A 21,211-nucleotide genomic window follows, 5' to 3' on the forward strand; every position below is an offset into this window, starting at 1 on the left:
TAAATTAGGAATTATATTTCCATCGTAAAATATTGATATTAATAGAATGGGGATTTTTTCCGGTTATATTTTAGTGTGTCTTTGTTTGCATACTGATAAGAGCGAAGCAGCCGGCGCTTGCATCAGTATTATTTTACCAAGCGCTATACCCATTTTAGGCATGAATGTTGGTGAGCAAAGTGCGCGTAATACTTGCCAATATGCATAGTTCCTAACTAAACATTTCTTACAAAGGAGTGATAAAATACTTCGATGCACTTGCTCTGGCTCGGCAGTGTGCAGAGCATACACAACTGCTAATAAGGTACTAAATTTTTATTTACTTAGTAAATTTCAAAGATTCTCGATGCCCACTATGAAATTTTCACAATATGATCTCACACAATTTTACGACACACCAATTAACTGCAATATTAACACACATTTCTCAACGCTGGGTGCAAATTAAACTATAAAAATGTGCGATATTTTTTTTCCTTTTTATCTCGACACAAGCTAGGGCCATAAAAGTATGACGAGGCGCGCGCTCTTAATTCCCTCCGGCGCTTCATCTGCCTGCACCGTAAATCGGCTAAAAACATGCCGCTGAACCACTTTATTAGCGTTTCGAAGGGCAAAGAGCGACCGAGTGATGACGGCGCGGACGCATGGCAAGTACTTCTCGAAAAGGGCCTCCGCCCTGGGAATACCATTGGTGGCACCTGAAGGTGGTTGGGGATGGGCAGTTGCGCTTGCCTACGGAATATGCCATGCAAGTTTAAATTTCTTTTTAATTTATATTATTTTATCTAATATTTTAAAACAGGTTTTTCTGGTTTCGGTTGTGCACAATTTCTCACTCATTTTTTCATCCAAGTTTGACGCAATCGGTATGACTGCAGCCGATGTAACTGTCATGATGAATATCAACGCAGCCGTTTGCAATGGTGTTGGTAAAAATGTGAAATAAACTTTACAGGAAACGTTCATATTTGGTCAATTAAAAATTTAGGATTGCTCTCCGGCCCCGTTTTGAAGAGATTTTCCTGCAGAGAAGTGGCGCTCTTTGGCTCTTTCCTGCTTTTCTCCGGCGCCCTTCTCTCATCTTTGGCGGACACTTACTACTTTTTCATAATCTCAATTGGCGTCGTGTTTGGTATTTTCCGTTCTTATAATCTTTATACTGCAATTAATCAATGTTCCTTTTTAACAATATCAAAGAATACACCAAAAATTTATTTTATTGAGCTGGATATAGCTTTAAATTCTCAGTAATCAAGATAGTAGATAATTGAATTCATTTTTAATTTACATCATTGTAATTTTCTAAGAAGATCAAATTTTACAATGACGTTTATTTTACAAAAATCTATTTTTTGGGTAATAAGTTTCGATTATTTATGTTTTCTCTTAAGTTTGAATAAGAAATTTGAAAATTTTCCTCGTACGTGAATTAAATTATAAATGTTTTTTTTTCTTCAAAACTTTTTATTTCTGCATATTGAAATTTTTACTGAATATATTAAAAACAAATTTTGTTTTAAACTTATTTATTTGATTACTCAGGCAGTGGTCTCGCCTTCCTCAGCCCTGCAAGCCTGTTCAGCATCAACTCGTATTTCATAAAGCAACGCAGCCGAGGCATGGGCCTGGCGATGGCCATCGGCGGCATCGGCACCGTCTTCATGCCGCTGGTGCTGAGCTCGTTGTTGCAAAATTACTCTTCCGAGGGCACGATGCTCATCGTGGCCGCTCTCGTGTTGCACTGCGTTCCAGCGGCTTTGCTCCTTCAACCCGTTCGTTGGCACATGGTGCCCGCTGAGGGAAGCCCTCCAATTGAAGACCACAGTGCGGCCGCTGCGGCTGCGGTGGCGGCCGGCAGAAAAAGGACGGCGTCCACCAACTCCGTCGATGTTGGCTACACGCTCGTCTCATGCTCAGAACCACAGTGCGTTCCCCGTAAAATTGAGCTAATTTTTTTATGAATTTTCGAAGAAAAAAAACTTTATTTTTGTTTTTTTTAGATATGTATATTATTTAAAAAGTATATCTATTTGTTTAAATTTCAATTTTTCTCCCTCTCATTAGACATGATAAGCTTTCTGAAATAGACGAGGATGAGGATTTGAAACCAGCAAATTACAAAATAGAAACTGAATCTCCCTCAGCTAACAACTTACTAAACCAATCAAAGGTAAATTAATGCAATATTTTAAATTAAATAATGTTTTCATTTTAAGTATTTCCCAATTAATACTAAATATTTTATTTTTATATTTTTTGAATAAATTTTCTACATAATTTCAGATTACGACAAAAAAACAAAAGAGTTTTTGGATCAAAATCGTGGACTTTTTTGATTTGCGACTCTTTAAAATTATACCCTTTGCCCTGGCCTCGTCCAGCATGTCGTTTTTCGCCGTAATTGAAACAAATTTCATGCTGCTGATTCCGTACCTGATGCTGGAAATCCACGGCTACACAATCCAGCAAATCGCCGGCTACCAGTCTGTAGTGGCCGCCGTTGACATCATTTTCAGGTGAAAAAACAGTTTAACTTTTTGATTGAAGACGGGACAAGATCGCGAAAAACTATATTTTCTTATAAAAATGATCTCGATTATAAGCAAAAATTAATGATCAGGGAAAGTTTTCAATTTTTGGTTTATTAAGATGAATTTTTGTTTGAAGATTTTGGTTTAAAAAACACTGTTATCATAAGAAAAAATATTCTAAAAGTAATTTAATTTTGATCGCAAAATTTATCACAAGAATTTTGTTGATTGCATCCAACCATTTTAATTACAATAAAAATTGTTTCCGGGAATTCAGGTTTGTCGCGCCCTACATAGGCCTGGGGTTGAACCTGCCGGATAATTTGCTCTACATTCTTAGCATCATCTTTCTGTCGTTGTTCCGAGCACGTAAGGAAAAGCAATCAAATTAACTTATTGCTCGCAGCAGGCAAGTGAGTTGTTGTTTGCTGACGAGAGGCCACTTTGCTTTCAGTCATTATGATTTACCGCAGCTACAACCTGGTGTTAGTGTTGGGCGTGTGGTTCGGCATGTGCAGGGGTATTAGGAGCGTGTTCGCGCCTCTGCTTATCCCATCCTTCGTGCCCGTTGACAGGCTGCCAGCCGCACTCGGCCTGCTCATGGCACAGACGGCGATTGCTTTTATAATTTTCGGCCCTTTTGTCGGTGAGTTGAGAATCACGAATCACTTCCAAATAATCTGAACTATGCGTCTGTCATCAAAGTTTTTTGTAACAAACTTAGCTAAAGGACTAAGAAACAATCATATTCTTCTTTATGACCACATATTTCATGCAATTTCTAAAAAAAGAAAAAAAGAATACAAAAAAGTTGGTAGTTTTTTATTTTCATGAAAAATAAACGTTTTAAATTTGCCATTGAAGTTTTATTTATGGTTTTTATCGTCAGAAATGTAAAAATTCCAATTGAAAAGTAATTTTAAATTTGTTTTAAATTAGCCGAAAAGTAGAAAACGTCAAACTGAGAAATTTTAACGATTTTTATTTCACTTTCTTTCAAACTGTATACATAAGTTTTAAAATTTTTTTCAAATCAAGTTTCTATTATGTTTATAAAGAGTTTTATTAATTGAATAATATTCCTAAACATTTTAATTGAAATAATATTTGTTCTTTCAAAGTTATGCAGCCTGCGGTACGACAAAGACGCGCTGGTTGCATACTAATTTAATTTAGGCTGCCTATAATATTTTGATGTGCTGTGCTCTTTCTCACCGTCATTTAATTGTTCCAGGGATGCTGACCAACAGCACAAAAACGTTGGCCGACATAATAACCGGCTTTAACTTATTCACCGTCTGTTCGGCTTCGTTGTGGGTTTCGGGCATGACTTTTCTGAGAATGCGGGCGAACAAAAAGCAGGCGGCGGCCGAGGCCGCGTCAAAAGGAAACTCACATAGTGCGGCTTGAATAATATCATGTGTTTATTCAACCCAATTAAAGTGAATGAAATTTAAATCACATGTTGTGTACTTTCATGTAGACAGAAGTAAAAAGCGTGAAGAATTCTTCAACAGGAAAAATGAAAAGTTCAGATGAGATAAATACAGTCAGGAACCATTGAAGATATTTTACAATTATCCATTAAACATGTATATAAAGATTAAGAAGAATTGAAATTTAAAGAAAAATCCCAACCTCCACACAAGCCGTTTATTAAGTATTTTTTTTAACAAATTTTTTGTTCCATTTTTACACAGACATTATTTTTAATTTAAAATTTTTGTTATTTCCACCAACCAGCTTCAGTTGTATTCATTACATGACCACTTATTAAAATCTGAGAGAACATCAATACATTTTTACATCAAGATGTTTGGTTTATTTTTATATACACCAATTTGACATGTAGGATATACATAAATTTTGAATATTTTTAATTTATAAGCTGACAGTGCTCCCCTTTTGATATAAACATTTTAAGGTGCAATTTATAATTTAAAAAAAAAAGTGCCGTTACACAACAGAAATATGAACAATATAGCACCACATAGATTTAACGTCCAAGATTGACGCATATTATATTATTTATTTTGGTAAAACATTCATCCAAAAGATATTTGTGATTTTTACGTTTGTTTAAATCGGCAGAGATCATTGATTGCAAAGACATACTTTTTTTCTTCCAAAATCGCCACTGCACATCAAACAGCATTTTGGCCAAGTAAATCTTTATACAGTTAGAAGCAGACAATTTTTTTTTATATAATTTTACTATTTTTCCTTTACAAAGATGAATTACTTAAAAGGTACACATTTTGACCCTTTTTAATTGTATAAATGCAAAAATATCGATCAACTAAAAAATCATGTTACATATTTCAATTTTCTTGATATCCGATTTGCACCTAATTTTTGTTTGTACGAAAGTCAAAATGCAGCTCTTCAGACTTTTATGGATGAAAAAATTTGCTTACTTTAGACTATGGTGACGGCCACCCTCGGCGGGGGATGTCTGTACAGGTTGGTGTAGTTGGCGTTGACCCGCAGATTCCTCCTAGTTGAAAGGTGGGTCATCGTCTCCGTCATGGTGGTGCTGTTGGTGCCAGCGTAACGCAGACAACGACTGTTTGCCTCCTGCTGACTCCTCTGCATGTCAGGGAAACAAATGGAGAGCCAACTCAGGGGCGGAACGCGCCTGAAACACGAAACAAAAAATACAAAATTTATAACTTCGAATATATTAAGATTTTTTTTAAAGCTCTTGAGGAACCCTTCTTGGCATAATCAAATTAAGTTTGTACCAGTTTTTACAAACATTATAGCTTTGTGGTTAATAAAAGACTATTCGGAATTTTTAAATTTGTTTTTGACTATGCAAATTAGGTGTCCTTAAAATATTCAGGATAAAACTTCAAGAAAATCAAAATTCAATACATTAAATAAGAATCGAGAAGGATATTTTTAAATATATTTTTTTGATAAAAACTTATTATACAAAATTAAATGAAAAAATGTATTCATCGTCCAATCATTTTATAAAAAAAGTTTCCAATTGTTATGCAAAGATTTCAAAACTAATCATTTTATTGAATTTGTGAAATTTTCAGTCACTTCCACTTTATTTAATATGGAGGAACTTTCGGATTTTTTTTATCTACTGGAGCTCACATTTAGAAAGTATACAAAGGGACATTCTGAGTAGCCAAGTAACATCATTTTACACACAAAACGAGCAAAGTTGATTGTGAACGACTATCTCTCTCCACAAGTATACGAGGGTAGCCAAGCCATTATCTATAACGACCAATAAAATTTTGACCTCGGTCTATTTGCCGATGAGAGCAGCAGGGCAGTAAAAACTGAGGGATGGAGCAAGCACAAAAAGTGGACACAAATAATACAAAGCTCAGCAGCAAGGCAAATAACAGCAGTCGAGAGCCACTTTAAAACCCCAGCTTTCTGCAATTTTAAGCTTTGCTAATCTAATTTCCAGAAGTTCTACGGAGAAAAAACGCAGTGAAAAACGAGGGCACACATAAACTTAAAAACTTGTGCGCGAGAACGAGCATGGAAAAGAGGAGAGACGGAGGCGAGCACCGTAAAAATGAAACAGTGGAAAAACTTGTGCGATAAATTAGGCAGAGAAACACATCAGAGTTGGAGAGAGAACTAAGAAGAGGTACCTAAACACAGGTGCTGTTTGGTCTCATCTCTTTTTGCCGAAGCCTAAAAAAATTGGCCGAATCGGATGCGAAAGAGCTGATGCAGCACGGAAAAGCAAAAGTTAGTTTCAATCAACATTAATGAATGATTTGATGCAGAATTAATGATAAATGATAAACTTGTGTGATGCTCTGATGCTTGTGTGAAAAATTCAGATGATTGATTATTTTGTATGCTTGTTTCATTTTATTATACTAACATAAATTTTGAAAAGTGGGTGATTTTTTTTAATATAGTGTTTTTTAAATATATGAAAATTTTGTTGATTTTAGGTGAAAATATTTAAATAATAATGAATGAAATGTTATCATAAAAATTGATAATTTCAGCAGTTTTTGGGTGATAAAAATGCGATATTTGTGATGTTTCAGAGAATTCTTTTTAATTAATGGAGTTTAAAAAACGTAGAACTGTTTTGACAACTTATTTTGTTTTAATTTTTTTTATCAAACTTTGGGTGATTAAAAAATTTCTATAGATATATTTCAACAAAAAAAGTTAAATTAGTGGTTCCTTTAATTTTGGGCCGATTTCGATTGAAATTTTATCAGTAAAAATATCAGTGCAGGGCCATCTATAGACTGAGAGCAGCTTTGAAAATATTTTTCATGGAATTTATTGATTTTATTCTTAAATATTGTGACACGATTTGAAAGATTCAGGCGGTACAAAGAAGGGGAATAAAAGATTATTCGTCAAATTAAGTATGTGGGTTGATTCTTCTGACGTAAGTTTGCGATTGAATCACTTTCTCCACGTATTGTGTGGATCCGTTCGGGCGTTTAGAGCTATTTTCAGCCGGGCTCAATCGTTCTAGAGGACTGGATTTCGATCATGCGGAAAAGATTGATTAGAAAACGTTTATGTATAAACATGTTGTGGAACAACTTATAATATTATGAAAGACGAACACACTTGGCAGGTATTAAGAGTTGAGTAATTTCGCTCCGGCTGAGTTGCAACATTTTCAGCTTGAATTGGTGCCGCATATTGTTATGCACGCTCCGTGTGAGCCTCATTAAGTCTTAATAATTTGACATTAATTGAGACGGCGTATACGGATTTTAGCGAGCTGAGAGGCTTTTGAGAAGTTAGCAACGCCCACGCGAGATTTCGCATAGAGCACTTCCTCTCTTGCTGTCACTCATTTTTAATTAATTACGTCGCGTTACTTTGGACGAGGAATAAAAATCGGCAGGTTGCGAATCGCTTTGGTACTAATTTGCGTAACCTTATTAGACACGGATGATCTCCAGGAAGTTTTCTGGTATGCTCGATGTCGCCCCCCGGCAAAACAAATTTGATGTCGCTCAAATTGGCTCGGTGGGTTTTAATTAAGCGGCGGAGCGCAAGCGTTGTTCTCCAATGTATAATATTTGCTGGAAGCGACGAACGGGGTAATTAAGAGAAAATTCCACTTTCTCAGTATTGCAAGCTAACCCCCCAGGTGAAGTCTCTAGAGCACGTGCTACTGATTGAGTGCAATTTTATTGCAATAATATCGAGAACTTGCAATAGGGCATTATATTGCTCTTTCCTGTTGGTAAATTTGATTACATTCGATGTGAGCATTAAAGTAAAGAAGAAATTCTATGCTTTTTCCAATATCGACATTTCATTCATATCTCATTATAGATTTAGATTTTCTCATTGTTTGAGACAAAACCATTTTATACGATTTTAACAAATGAATGTAGAAATACAGAAAAACTAAACTAAAAATTAATTTAAAATTATTATAAATTTGTATTTTTTTTTTTTTTAAATAATTTAAAACCAAATTCCATAGTTTGTGTTGGAAAATTTAAATTACATAATTTTAATTTTATTTCTTTTTGTTTTTATTATCTTTATTTTGTAAAAATTTTATTTTATTTCATTTTATTAATTTTACTAAAGTTAAGAAATAATTTTTATTTTATATAAACTCTGCACTGCAATGCATTTTTAATAACGATTGTAATCACAAGATAAAAAAATGGCTGAGGTATTTTCTCAAAATTTTCCCCTATATGTTTTCAACAAATCAATACACTCTGGATCGACTGGATCTATATTCAACAAAAGAATTCACTTCCGATTTGAACTAAAGATTTTTAAATAAAATTTTTCTACTGGTACATATCACATTTAAAAAAACCAAATTTGTATTATTATATTACTTTTAAATTCACTGTACTTCCTTAAAATTGACCGTGAGTGCAACTCGTATGTGGCACAATAGAGCAATTTTATCCACATTGTAATTCAGGAAGTGTTTTCGCGAGGGTTAAATTTGATATCGCCCTGAGGTCACTCCATCTCTTTTAGGAGCCCTAGGGTGGTGCAATTTGCTCTTTCTTGAGCGTGGCAATTGAATAAAAAGTAGCAACTCCATATCCAACCCACGGAGAAAGCGGAAACGAATAGCAGCAGTAAAACGCGCTCGTCTCATTTCTCGCTCTTTTTCTCGCGATGAACACGCAACTTTTTTCGCTCTTCAAGTGCTTTATCCGCAAAGTATGACGTTGTAATTTCTCTGCTCTCTGGAGAGTCTCCCGTATAATTTGCAACAGCCGCTTATCACACGCTCTCCTGCCAGGCACAGTTTGTGTGCGGTGTACTTATTTATTATTGATTGTTACAGTTGGCCGAGTTTCTGGACACCCGAAGCGTCAGCAAACATCTGTCGTTGGATCAACTTGCAATCACACTGATCAAACAGCAGGTGCGTTCGATATTCTCATTTCATAGACCAAAATCAAATTGCGTCATCGTGACATTAAATGATGAAATTTATAGATCTTAGCGTAACAATTAAGATGTGTTTTTATTTCTAAATCTCAATTTTGTTTTAGAATTTTATCAGTAACTCTTAAATTTTGCATTCAAAAGCGCATGTTTATTACGAAAATTTTTAACATTTTAATTTTCTAAAACGAAACTCAACTTTGATTTTTTCTCTGAATTTTGACATTTAATATAGGGAGTTGTTTTTGGAATCCATTCAATCATTGAAGTTGAATGTCAACAAAAAATGATAATAATTATGCCTGGTTTGGGTTATACTAGAAAGATATCATTTATTTAAGGTAAAATTTCTAAAATTCTCAGAATGTTTTTAACTTCTTATCTATCAAAATAAACGATTGAATTTATTTGAGCCATCTTCAAAACGAATTCAGCAACAGGAAAATTTTTTCACAAATCCGGCTCTTTTATTCAAACCATATTATCGATATTATATTCCAACGCTGAGCCTCATCAGTAGGCGAGTGGCCAGAAAAAGCAGTGAATAAAGGAATAACAGCGAGGGCAGCGGCGAAATGGATGAAATTTTACGGCCGCTCGGAATCGTTCAGCGTAAAAATATACACTCCTGCCTGCGCGAGATGGATTCTCGCTGAGAGGAGCTGAATAGAAAACAAGATCGTAAAAATTGACCGGAAGAGCAGAGAGAAAGAGAGACGGACGCTTTATGTCTCGCACAATGGACCTTTCACATTCAATAAAAGATGAAACGTCTCGTCGTCTTTCTCTCTCTCTCTCTCTCACTCGGTAATATTCTCGTCTGCGTTCGCGAGAGAGACGCTTCGCTCGACTGCCCCCGTAATGTCCCTTCCGTTCGGCATTACGCGCGCGCGCCCTGTCCAATAAATACACATTAAAAGTCGATTACTCCCGTGCGGAATTAACTCTCTCACTCTCTTGCACGCGCTCCCCGTCCTCTCATTTAAACTGGAGCATTCCATTGATTAATTGCGCGTGATTAAAAGACCGTGTCGCGCCATTTTGGCCCAATTTTGTAGAACACACTTTTATGGGGGAAGACCGATTTTTATGGGCCGTGTTTGCAGATTGGCAATTTCTCTGATTGAATCAAAGACCGTCTTTGAGGGAACGTGGTTTTTTTATTTGATCTTGGCATTCTTGGCCTTCTGAGTAGATTTGCAATAGTAGATAATTCAATGGAATTTATGAGAAATGGCTCAGCAAGAGAATACTTTGTGTTAAAATGTGCCTCCAAAAACCTATTATGATAAATAATTAAACATTATTTTTTCAAAGCCTTTTAATTAAATTGTAAAATCTAGTGTATTTCAGATTTTCGTGGATGAAATAGGCGCCTAATTAGGTGATTTTTTAAGCTGAAATAAGTGGCAAAGAGGTGATATTTCTGGTGAAAAATTCAAATTTGCGAAAAATAGGTCAAAATTTATTGACATCAAATTGGGTGTTTTATATTTTAAATATAGGCAATTTTTATAAACTTAAGTTGATTTTACGTGAAATTATAGAATACAAATTGATGATTGTAAAGGATCTCAAAATAGGTGGTTTTGGATGGGAATAAGTTTTTAATTACTGAAATGGGTGATTTTAGATGATTCTAATCTAAATAGTGAATATTTACATAAAAATAATTATATTTTGTCTTTATAAACACATTTTAGTTCATTTCCGACAAAAAGGTGACCACCTATTTTTCCCATCCACATTCATTTACCAAGCGATTTTTAGAAAGTTGTTTGCCAGTGTTGTTCACAATTCATGATCTTATATAACATTTTGTATAAAAACATGATATAACAAACCCACTCTCCTCTCTTAATTAGAATTTCTATTTTTATTGGATATACGAATAAACTCTCTTAACAAATATCATTACGTTGAATTCAATTCAACCTTACAAGGAAAACTCTTTTTACTATTAATTTTTTTTCCTTCTCTGTTCTCGTTACAATAAAAGTAAGGGTGGCACGTCTCATTCCAGAGAGAATTCTTGGCACCGATTTGCAGCGCCTTGTTGTATAACACAAGTGCTGGCAGAAAAATTGGCTCTCCCTGGGAGCAGATTTATCGAAACAACCCTTCCGTCGGAGCCCTCTCGAAAGATCACCGGCCTTGTCGCGTTTCTTTCTTTTTGTTTACTTTCGAACACAAAAGTATCTCTCTCTTGACTGCGTATCGGAGCCGCGCTCTCGATACAATCATCATTTCCCCAGACGCACTCATGCCTACTTTGAAGTCAAGCCACTTGAGAAATCTGCTGATTTGCCTACCCATTCTGCCAATTCTCATTTCTTTTTCTGCGCTCTACGCCACTTTGGTGCGTTTGTGCACAAGATTGCGCGGCCTCGGCCCGCATTTTGCCGGATCGTTCACCCGTCAATAAACGCGGCGACGAACATGGTAATAAATGAGACGGCGATTTTAACGACTTTGCAGCCAGATGCACTCACTCACAGGCCGTTCAATGCATTCCTCGAGTTCAAGGCTGATTTTCTCGCAAACCGCTCGCGTGTACACTCAATTTCACTCGCACCGGAATGCGGATGAATGCACTTTATTTTCACACACCGAGCGCGGACTTGAATAAACTCCACACAATTGTGAATTCGTGCATATCAAATTGCGTTCAGTTGTAATTCTGAACAATATTACATTTTCAAGCTTCAATTTCATTGTATTTTCAACTTAAAAAGTTTCACGATCCAAAAAATTTGTATATTTGAAGTTACGAGGTGAGAAAAGTTTAACTTCTTCTAAATGATCGTTGCCCAAGAAACATTTAACTTCGTCCATTTTCCCAAAAATGAATTTATAATGTATTGAGAACCGGCAATGATATAAAAATGACTTTGTTTCAATACAAAATAGTCTCAGTGTCATTTTGAATATTTTTATTTGAATATAAATGAAAATAAACATCTGACGCAATGGAAAATGCAATTAATTTTAAAGAAAATGCTCATTGTTTTAAAATCAAAAATTCTAAGAAGTAATAATAATTATTCTTCTTTACTTCCATTTACTACTCAAATGGAAAAATGAAGATCTCTCTTCCTCTTCAAAGGGGGATGATTAGAGAAACTTTTAATATATATCAAAGCTGCTGAAAGTACTGTAGCTGCTACTGACTTATCTGTTTATATTAAGATAAAACAGTTGCCGTCTCAGGCAAAGAAAAGCGTATTAAAGAACACAATAAACGTGTTTCTGGAATGAGGAAAAGCAGAAAGCGTTTGAATAATGGAGTTTTCTACTGGATGAAAGTAATTTTTTCAAATATAATGTTGCTATATTTACCTTAGAGTACGACAAATTGGCGTGGAGAAGAAGCAATAAATGAGCGGGTTGGCAGCCGAGTTCAGCGTAGCCAGTGACTGGATGAACGTGGCCACCGCGACGTTGGTCTGTGTGTTGGGCACGTGGCCGAACACCTGCAGTAGGTCAAATACCATGTACGGGCTCCAGCACAAGATGAACACTGAAAATTCAAGCGCAAAACAAAATATAAGAAATCTCTTAAAAATAATCAAATTGAAATTTATTTGAAATCTTAGAAGAAGAAAACTAAAATAATCGTTGGTTTTGATAAAAAGTAAATAATCATATTCTTTTAATTTTAAACATTGCGTGGTAAAAATTTATGACCCATTTAAAGGAGTTTTGATTCTAGCGTGTAAAATGTAATGATTACAATAAATCAATTGTTTGATTTGATTTTAAGAGACTGAACAAGTTGCCTATAAAACAAAATCATGACTTTTCCCCAATTGTTATTATTAAAAGTTAATTATTTGATTCGTGTTATTAATCAATCAGAATTTCATTACAAGACAAGTTTACAAAATTCTCTTGTTGTTTTAATGACCCCGCTTTTTATACTAGCAATAAGCTTCAAACTTATCTTTGATGCCTATTTTCACTCGAAAGCAACTATAAATTTTGTAAATAAATTTTATAAATTATTTTATTTGATTGCGTTGCTTGTGAACTTTGGAAATCCCATACTGAGAAGCCCTGCTTGTTGTTTTAATTGGATAAGCGTTGGCGCTTTAAATGAAATGTTTTCTATGAGTTTATCTGGATGTTTCCGCAAATCAATAAATACGCGGTTAATTAAATTTTAACTAGAGGCTGGATGTTTCAACTTGTTAGCATTGACGCTGCAATCGATCCACTCATATTTGCGTAAGGAACCGAGAAACAAGCCAAGAGGAGAGGCAGTAATCCCATGAACACCTTCAAGTAACGTAATTTAGTCAGCTTTTCGTAAGACGCTCTTTGCGCCGAGGCTAATTTTAGTCGTTCCAGGTATAACAAACAATAGGTATATATCACGTACCGAAAACTATGATGAACGTCATCTTGACTGTTTTGATTTTGGCGCGAGGGATGATGCCTCTGGAGCTTGCCCTCCTGCTATCTACGTCATCCCTGCTGCGAGAACTTGAACCTTCATGGAAACAGAACAGGTTTTATCTTCAGAGTTTGATGCTACTTTAGATTAACGCTATGTCTATGAAACATTAAAAAGGCTTTAAACTACTTTGTTATATCAAAATGCACAATCAAACTTAAGATTTGAAGCAAATTATAGGGATCAACAGCGATACGTCTGATATAAAAGTTAAAATTAGCACTAAATGAATTCAAATCATTCAATTTATATTTAATTTATTACAATAATTAATTGTTACATAATCTTAATTATATAATTAAATTTACTTGTTTATCAATTCCAAAAATTTGCAGTATAATTTCTATAGTTTTTTAAGGGGTCGCATAAAAATGCAAAACTTGATTTGTACATACCACGGTGGTTGCCGTTGCGATTGAGTCGCTTCTTCTTACCGGTGAGCATTTTGCTTTTGGACCAAATTGTGATGACGATCACCGCGTAGCAAAACGTGATGATCAGTGCTGGAATGAAGAAAAGCGACACGGAAATGACCACCATGTACACCTGCCATTGCCACGGGTGCTCGAATTCAATCCAACACTGCATCTGACCTGTGCGCAAAAATCAGAGAGATTAATGAATTAAAGTAGATCAAAATGGAATATTTTTGGCGTGTTATTGGATAATTTTAATTTATGGATATGCAAAATTCTATTTTCATGGTTTAAGAACATTCTAGGCACCCTAAAGAATGAGCTAATTAAAAAAACTAAAGGGTATTTTTACTAAACCAATTAGCAAAAATCATGTAATATTCAGGTTTTCACTAAAAATCAACCCTAGATACTTTTTTATTTGTTTCATCTACGTGAAACATAATGAAAATTCCAGTTTTAACTTATTAATAAGCCAGAGTTCTCTAATTAAAACTTTTTACTACAATTGGAATAAAATGAAACATTTTCGCATCAACGCATCCGTGATAGATTTAGTCGAATGCATTAATTGTGACCTTTAATTAAGTGTACGGTTGGGCATCGAACGGTGGCTCTCGTTTTTATTTCCTGCCCGGCAGGTAAAACGAAACCAGTGCCACACGAGCTGCCTACGTCGTTCATAATTCACGTGTGCACGGCATAAGCACGCTCATGTGTAAACACCTGCTTAATGAGTGTGCCATATTTGAGCCCGTGCAGATATGAAGAGCAAACATGTTCAGCGGTCGAGCAGAGACCGTTTGCGAAAATTCGTCCGTCAACGCAGACACGCTCTATCGACTCCACATTATACCGAATAATAATAATATAGTTCGCCGCAATTAATCACGCTGGAACAATGCTCGCGACCCTTCTGCCCCCACGCAGCAGGATCACGCAAAAGGTCAATCGTCCATCCGTCACCCGTCCCGCCACAAATGGCCCCGCATTGATCGTCGCAAATTGAAAGCAATTTTTTGCGGAATGAACAGACAGCCCTGATGTCTGTCTCTGGAAAGGCCAAATGTGATTTTCCGAGATTGGAGGATTTCGCCACCCCTGATTTCTTTGTCGTTTTCCGTAAATATGTATATCGATTCAAATCTTCATCCCGTTGGAGTACTTAATGATTTCTTGCATAAAAGAAGAAGAGCAGGAAATGCAAACACACAATTGGCCGGCAGATGTTCTTGAGAGAAATTAAAAAAGTTTTCTGTAAGTAATTCTGACTTTTCGAGTATTCTTTCCTACTCTTGCAAATGAAGAAGTAAATAGGGCGTTCCAAATGAGTTCTCTAAAATATGTAATAAAACTTGCATTGATCAAGAAAATTTTGGAAAATTATTTTGAGCATTTTTACCGTTTGATCAAATTGAAAATATGAAACAAATTGAGTATTATGTTGAAAACTGGACGTATTCGAATCGCATCTTTTCTGCTATTTAATTTGTTCAAAGCTACCAAAATTTAATCTGAATGTTTGAAAAATTGACTTTTGTATTTGAAGTTTTTAGTAATTCATTTTTGCTACTTATGTCGTATTTAAGATTTAGGATAAAATTTATTATTCTATTCGGTATTGCATTAACAAATTGCAACGCTCATAAAATTTCTGAAGACACCCGCGGAATTTCTAATCGTCTATTTTTCACAGCGTATCCATGTTATTTTCAATATTTCATGCTAAAAAAAGAAATGAGAGCTTGGTATGCTTTTATAGGTTTATTGATTACATGATTAACTCTTCTTTTTTACCGAATCCAAATCTTAAAAGCAAAGAGATTAGACGTATTATTAAGCCTGACATGACTGTCTGTTCCCAATGGCACCGAGGGCTCAAGATGTTATTTTTCTCCACGCCACAAGTCCGTTTGCCAATAGTGGCTTTGAGGATTTTCACGCATTGGTCGCTCCTCCGCAGAGGATTACTGAGTGTCGGCCGAAGCTTTTTCTTACCTTGAATCTCCTTCTCCTCGTAAAGTATTAGCAGAGGTATGGAAAAAAAGGCGCTGAGCAACCACGCCACTGCAACCAGTGTCCTCGATCGTTGCCCTGAACAGAATTAAAGATATAACGCAGATGTTAGTATTTCTGTAAAAGAAGCGTGAATTAGGCAACCGGTGTTACGTGGGTGCTCAACGTGTTGCATATTCAAAAACGGCAGGCACTCAATTAAATTGAGCGAATTATCAAAATAAAAAAGTTATTTGAAATTCATTAGGATCTACACAATTTGTCAAAATTTAATGCTTTTCTTTCGATTAAATTTTTTAAACTTCTCACAAAAATATTAAATATGCTTATATTGTTGATAAAACAGTTTAAATTAACAATAATTTTGATAATACTTTTTAGACTTCAAGGAAAATTTAATCGCAATTATCAAATTTTCAAATTAAAGTAAGTAATTTTATACAATTTTCACCCCAAATTTATTTGAAAAAAGTAAGAAAAATGAGCAACATCTGGGAAACATCAGTTCCGGGTGAGTGTATTTTCTTTGTCTGCGGAAAAGTATGCTATTAGGGCTGCTATTACCAAAGTCAAAGGGACCAAAACAATGGGGCAGAAATGGCAATTTTACATACAGCTGCCGGAGAAGTTCATTGGGTGTGTAATGGCGTCGTAACGGTCTATGCTGAGTGCGACCAGAACGTAGGTAGACGAGTATGTGACCATGGCCTGTGGACAGTCGTATAATTGCAGTGTCAACAACAGCTGTCGGAAAACATGCTTGGCATTACAGAGAGAGTGTGTTCGATTTTAGAGAGGCGCAAACGGTGCGCCAGAATTAACTCCCTTAATAGTTCATTCATAATACTCAAAAATTTAGGAAACTTCATGTTAAATGCCCTGTTTTTATCCCATAAAATAAGTCGATAAGGTGAAAAAATATAATTTAAATGGTAAAAAAAGCTAAATGTTTCTTATTCTATAAGCTTGGGTGAAAAGGTTGATTTTTCATTTATTTTTTTTTTTTTTTTAATTATTTTATGTCATTTTATCAATTAGGTTAACTCGTTTTTCCATCCCTCTAGCGCATACTAATGCAATATGCGAGATTATATAAAAATTTCTTGATCGCTGCTGCTCTTGGCAGCAATTAATCTTATTTAGCCAGGACAAGGACGCGCGACGTACGATTCAATTTATCTGCAAGTAACACGTTTTCCTCGTTGAACGAGTTTTAATCTTTTAATCAGTCTCAAGGCAAAAAAAAATCTGCAAAGTTGCCGCTCGCAATCTTGTTTTTGCGCGCATCTCTGATCGAACTCGCCGAGTAGCAATCACTTTGCTCTCTAGAACTGTACCTGCGAAAACCGGATGAGCTTGCAAGCAACATGGCCAGCGTGCCAAGTCACAGTTATCCGCCACACGATGTCTGTCAGCACACTGATGAGCCCGACGCTGAGATCTGTTGGCAAAAACAAACCCAAAATCAATATATCAAGTGTAGCGAAATGGATGTGAAAGGGTTTTTTATTGAACTTTAAATCTTTTGCTTCATTTCTACTAATGAACAGGTATTCAAAATTTATTAAAAAAATATTTTCTAAAAATTATTTAAATGAAATTTTATTAAAATGTTAGTCTAATGCGAAAGATATAAATTTAATTTAACATAACTTATTTCTTATAGAAACAGACTAAGAAATGCAAGTACTTCAATGGCTTTTTTTTAAATTTGAACAATAACTTATTTCAAAACTTTTGCAAATTTTTCACATTTCCAATATTATAAAATATTTCATCGTTTTATTTCCTTATTTTCTAAATAAGATCTTTTTTAATATAATATTTTGCATAAAATATCTACATAATTTTCCAAGAAATTACATTATTATTCAAATTTAGAGCTTTCTCATCAATTCTTCTTGGGTCGTATTACTTAAAATTGAATTAAAACTGTCGCTCTGAAATGAAATGAGAGGATGGGATGAACTTAAATCAATTCTGCCACACGAACGCTCCCAGCCTCACCAAAGAGTGATTTATGCATGTTTGTTGTGCAACACGCTTTTGTTTTCACAAAGGATTAAAATCACATTTGGACCATTTTCGCTGCGGGGCTAAACCCGAGTTGAGTGAGTTGTTCCCGCTTTGAGCCGCGGGATTCGAGAGAGAATTTTCCAAATTTTCATCATATGCGTGTGTGTTTTGCTACAAGATTCATCTCATATGGATGACAGTCTCAAACAGTGAATACAAATTTGGTATCAAAAATGTATGAAAGAGATGCGATAAAGTAACAAATCTTGCGTGGGTGGAATATCGGAAATTTGCAGCAGAAAAAAATATCAACCAACTGTAAAACACTGAAAAGATTTTTATAGATAATTTACACATAATGCCAAAATGTATAATATAATTCACTTTTCCTTATTGTTGTTTTAACAATTATTTATATTAAGTTTTTATAATTTTTAGCGAGAAGACCTATTTTTTTGTGTGTTTTCATGATTTATTTCAAGGTAGAAACACTTCCATTTGATTTGAAGCAAAAATAAATTTATAAAAAATTTGATTTTTGTAATTAAAATAATTATATTATCTATCACATTATTGTCTTGAAATAAATTATTCGATTTAAGTTGCTATTGTAATTGTTGCTAAATATTGTCCAATACTAGCAAAATTAATTGAAAATAAATGGCCTTTAAAGAACAGATAAAAAAACCCACTTCCCCTCATTTAATCATTTCGCTTCTTTTGAAGCAATAACATTTTTTGTTTCTCTTTTATAATATTGAAAAAAATTTATTCCATCAATCCATTTGACGTTTTCTCCGAACGTTGTAAATCATTCAGGAGGAAAAGAGAGAGGCTGCCAAAGGGTTGCCCAATCAAGATAAAGAAACAATCAATTACACTGGGATTTATGTCACTCTAATATTGGAGCAAATTCCACTCCCCTGCGCGCTAATAAAAAACCTTCTCTCGTCCGCAGTAATAATGATACCGGCGGCTGCCGTTCCTTCGCAGAAAAAGACCCTCGCAAACACACATAACACACACGAGATGATAAATTTTCTTTTGTCAAAACGAGGCGTGCGGGCAATAAAAGCTGATTATCCGCCGCGGTGGATGTTGTGCGCGCGCGAAATCTTTCTTTCTCTCTGCGTGTTGCCAAGGATACTGGCGACGCAGTTTCCGATAATAAATTATTTCGACCATGATCCTTCCCTACACGCGCTTCGAGTTGAATAATTTTTGCATAAAGCATTTTCGCACATACACGAAAGGCCTGCAAGACTGGCTTTTGTCTTGTGTAGGCGCCTATACTGCCGACAAAAAGGACTTTCTGGGAACATTTTGTGATCAAGTTATCGCGGCGAGCACTGAATCACTCGTTTGACGGCTCTATTGCGAAAAGTTCCATAGTTAGTCCATATCAAGGATAGGAGATGTTCTGGCAAAGGCGCAGCAATTGGGCCAAGGGCTAACCTATCGCCCAGATCAAATTGTTGTATTTGTCTAGAACTAACGTTTAAGTGGATATTTATTAGGAAAAGTGGATCAAAGTTGGTCAACGATGGTTTCTGGAAGAGAAAGTTTTGAAAACAAGGGCGTGAGAATTGTTTGCTCGAGTAAGATAAAACACAATATTTCATTATTACTGTGTATAAATAAAAAAATTGAAACTGGTTTAATTCGAAAAGCATTTAAACCTGCTTAATAACTGCAATTTGACTGAAAAGCCAAAGTTAAGTTGCTACTTCTTGAGGTCGTCAGTTAATTTCATTAAGTTGTTTTAGGCGAAAACATTTAGCCATTGATCAACTCCACTCCTGTTTCATTAATCCCTTAGGAATGCAAGTTTTCACTTGGAAATTTTATTCATTACAAGTTGACAATTTATTTCGCAACAAAAAACTTATTATTTTTTATTTCTGAAAAATTTAAAAAAAGATTTACAATTTATTTGTTCTATCTGGAGGAAATAAATCTTCCAAGAATTATTATTTCAATTGCGTTGAATCAAAGGTTTATTTTGTAAGCCGCTTTTGAATGCATCATTTGAGTCTTTAATGACATTTTGTGCGTTTATTTCCTGCTGCAAAATCCCATTCACACTCACAACGCCGTCTGAAGCGTGCACAGCATCCCTTGTTCCTTTTCGTTCCCTGCTCTCGCGCTCCTGACCCCGTTTCTGTGAGATTTGCGTTGTGTTGTGTGCGTCTCGGTTGAAGTAATGACGTGATTCAAAGTTATTTCCTCTCCCGAGACACGTAGAATCTTCCATCGTGGCCGAGACTTTTCACTCTCAAGATTGTCTCAACCGTAAAAATTATCCAGATGCGTGGTTTATTCTTTTTTTATTATCAGAATAAAATTGAAATAAAACGGAACGTGTTGCGAATCTTGTAATATTTTCCCTTGAAATAATCATACTGTTTAGAAATTTTTTGAAGTAAAAAATCTAATTCTATAATAAAATGGATCGTATTGTTAAAAATTTATAACTTTCAATTAGATGAAAAACAAAATATTAACATCATTTATTCATACTTATTCCCATTTTCTAATCAACTAAATAGCGGAAGGGAGTGTCTAAAATACTTGATTTTCTTAATAGTTCAAAGAGCCCAATTAATTTCAAAGCCTGAAAATTCTGCTCCGTACCTCCGACTTTAGCTCCATCGCGCCGTAATGGCTCCAAATCCTCTTAAATATCATGGCAAATACCGCTGGCATTAATCGGTGGGATTAATTATTCAACCAGAATATGGTAGCGAACTTGTTTCCAATTAAAATTGTTCACTCCCATTGTTGTTTCCTTTTTGCAGCGCTTGTACTCCGAGCTTTTAGCAGAAACGCACGTTTCTGCTAAACAAATTAATCATGTAGGCTCTCTGGTATACTAACGAGCACAGGATTAAAGAAAGAAATATTTTAATAAATTCAACAAATTCAGCGAAATTTAATTCTAAAGATTATATACATTTATTAAGAATAATTGCATGATGGATAAAACAATGTTATTTGTTAAATATATTTTATTAAAATGTTATAATAATTAGGAGATAGATATCTAAATTAATATTAAAACGGTTAAAGCCTGTATTTAAAAATTTTTAATTCAATTACTCAAGTCTTTATACAAAATAAATGTTAACATACATATTTTAAAATGCATATTAAATCAAAAATTTTAATCATTGATAATTGCCTTGCTCAGTTAAATTTATTTAATGATACCCAAATGTAATTCAAGAAACAAAGAGTGCATTTAATCTTTAAATAATTAAAAAAAATTAATTAGCTAAAAATAATTCATTTATATTTAAATGCCATATACCATAATTAATGGAACGTGAATTAATTTAATAATTTGTGCTCACTACAAGAAGAACTAAAGTAGACCT

General features: G+C 34.8%; 2 protein-coding genes and 1 long non-coding RNA gene across 5 annotated transcripts in view; 2 read left to right on the forward strand and 1 right to left on the reverse strand.

Moving 5' to 3' along the window:
* The window catches only part of LOC132199098 (uncharacterized), a 150,718-nt gene extending 141,811 nt beyond the window's left edge, over positions 1-8,907 (forward strand). The window contains exon 3 of the long non-coding RNA XR_009442078.1: positions 8,827-8,907. This is a non-coding gene — a long non-coding RNA (uncharacterized LOC132199098). The remainder of the gene's footprint in view (positions 1-8,826) is intronic.
* Positions 135-4,333, forward strand: LOC132199094 (monocarboxylate transporter 1-like). 3 transcript variants are annotated; one of them, XM_059623564.1, is made up of 10 exons: positions 135-304; positions 496-751; positions 806-932; positions 992-1,135; positions 1,546-1,927; positions 2,068-2,173; positions 2,287-2,519; positions 2,812-2,903; positions 2,989-3,180; positions 3,769-4,333. In XM_059623564.1, the coding sequence occupies exons 2-10, from the start codon at positions 632-634 to the stop codon at positions 3,942-3,944; spliced, it is 1,572 nt and encodes a 523-aa protein (XP_059479547.1). In that variant the 5' UTR covers positions 135-304; positions 496-631; the 3' UTR covers positions 3,945-4,333. The 3 variants fall into 3 exon arrangements, with proteins under 3 accessions (XP_059479547.1, XP_059479548.1, XP_059479546.1); XM_059623565.1 differs by having other exon boundaries at positions 500-751; XM_059623563.1 differs by having other exon boundaries at positions 603-751.
* Positions 3,943-21,211, reverse strand: part of LOC132199096 (cardioacceleratory peptide receptor) — a 30,997-nt gene continuing 13,728 nt past the window's right edge. The window contains exons 3-9 of the mRNA XM_059623566.1: positions 17,156-17,259; positions 16,433-16,526; positions 15,801-15,896; positions 13,782-13,979; positions 13,312-13,422; positions 12,270-12,450; positions 3,943-5,172 (exon numbers count right to left, since the gene is read on the reverse strand). Coding sequence (XP_059479549.1) covers positions 4,953-5,172; positions 12,270-12,450; positions 13,312-13,422; positions 13,782-13,979; positions 15,801-15,896; positions 16,433-16,526; positions 17,156-17,259 — 1,004 coding nt within the window. The 3' untranslated portion in view covers positions 3,943-4,952. The remainder of the gene's footprint in view (positions 5,173-12,269; positions 12,451-13,311; positions 13,423-13,781; positions 13,980-15,800; positions 15,897-16,432; positions 16,527-17,155; positions 17,260-21,211) is intronic.

This window comes from Neocloeon triangulifer, unplaced genomic scaffold, assembly GCF_031216515.1.
Source record: "Neocloeon triangulifer isolate White Clay Creek 2 clone unplaced genomic scaffold, ASM3121651v1 ptg000013l, whole genome shotgun sequence".
In the NCBI taxonomy this organism is placed as follows: Eukaryota; Metazoa; Arthropoda; class Insecta; order Ephemeroptera; family Baetidae; genus Neocloeon; species Neocloeon triangulifer.

Coding starts and splice junctions, on each gene's coding strand:
- LOC132199094 (XM_059623564.1), top strand. CDS start 632: ATGACGGCGCGGACGCATGGCAAGTACTTCTCGAAAAGGGCCTCCGCC. Junction 1,136..1,545: donor CTCAATTGGCGTCGTGTTTG/GTATTTTCCGTT, acceptor TTGATTACTCAG/GCAGTGGTCTCGCCTTCCTC. Junction 2,174..2,286: donor ACTTACTAAACCAATCAAAG/GTAAATTAATGC, acceptor ACATAATTTCAG/ATTACGACAAAAAAACAAAA.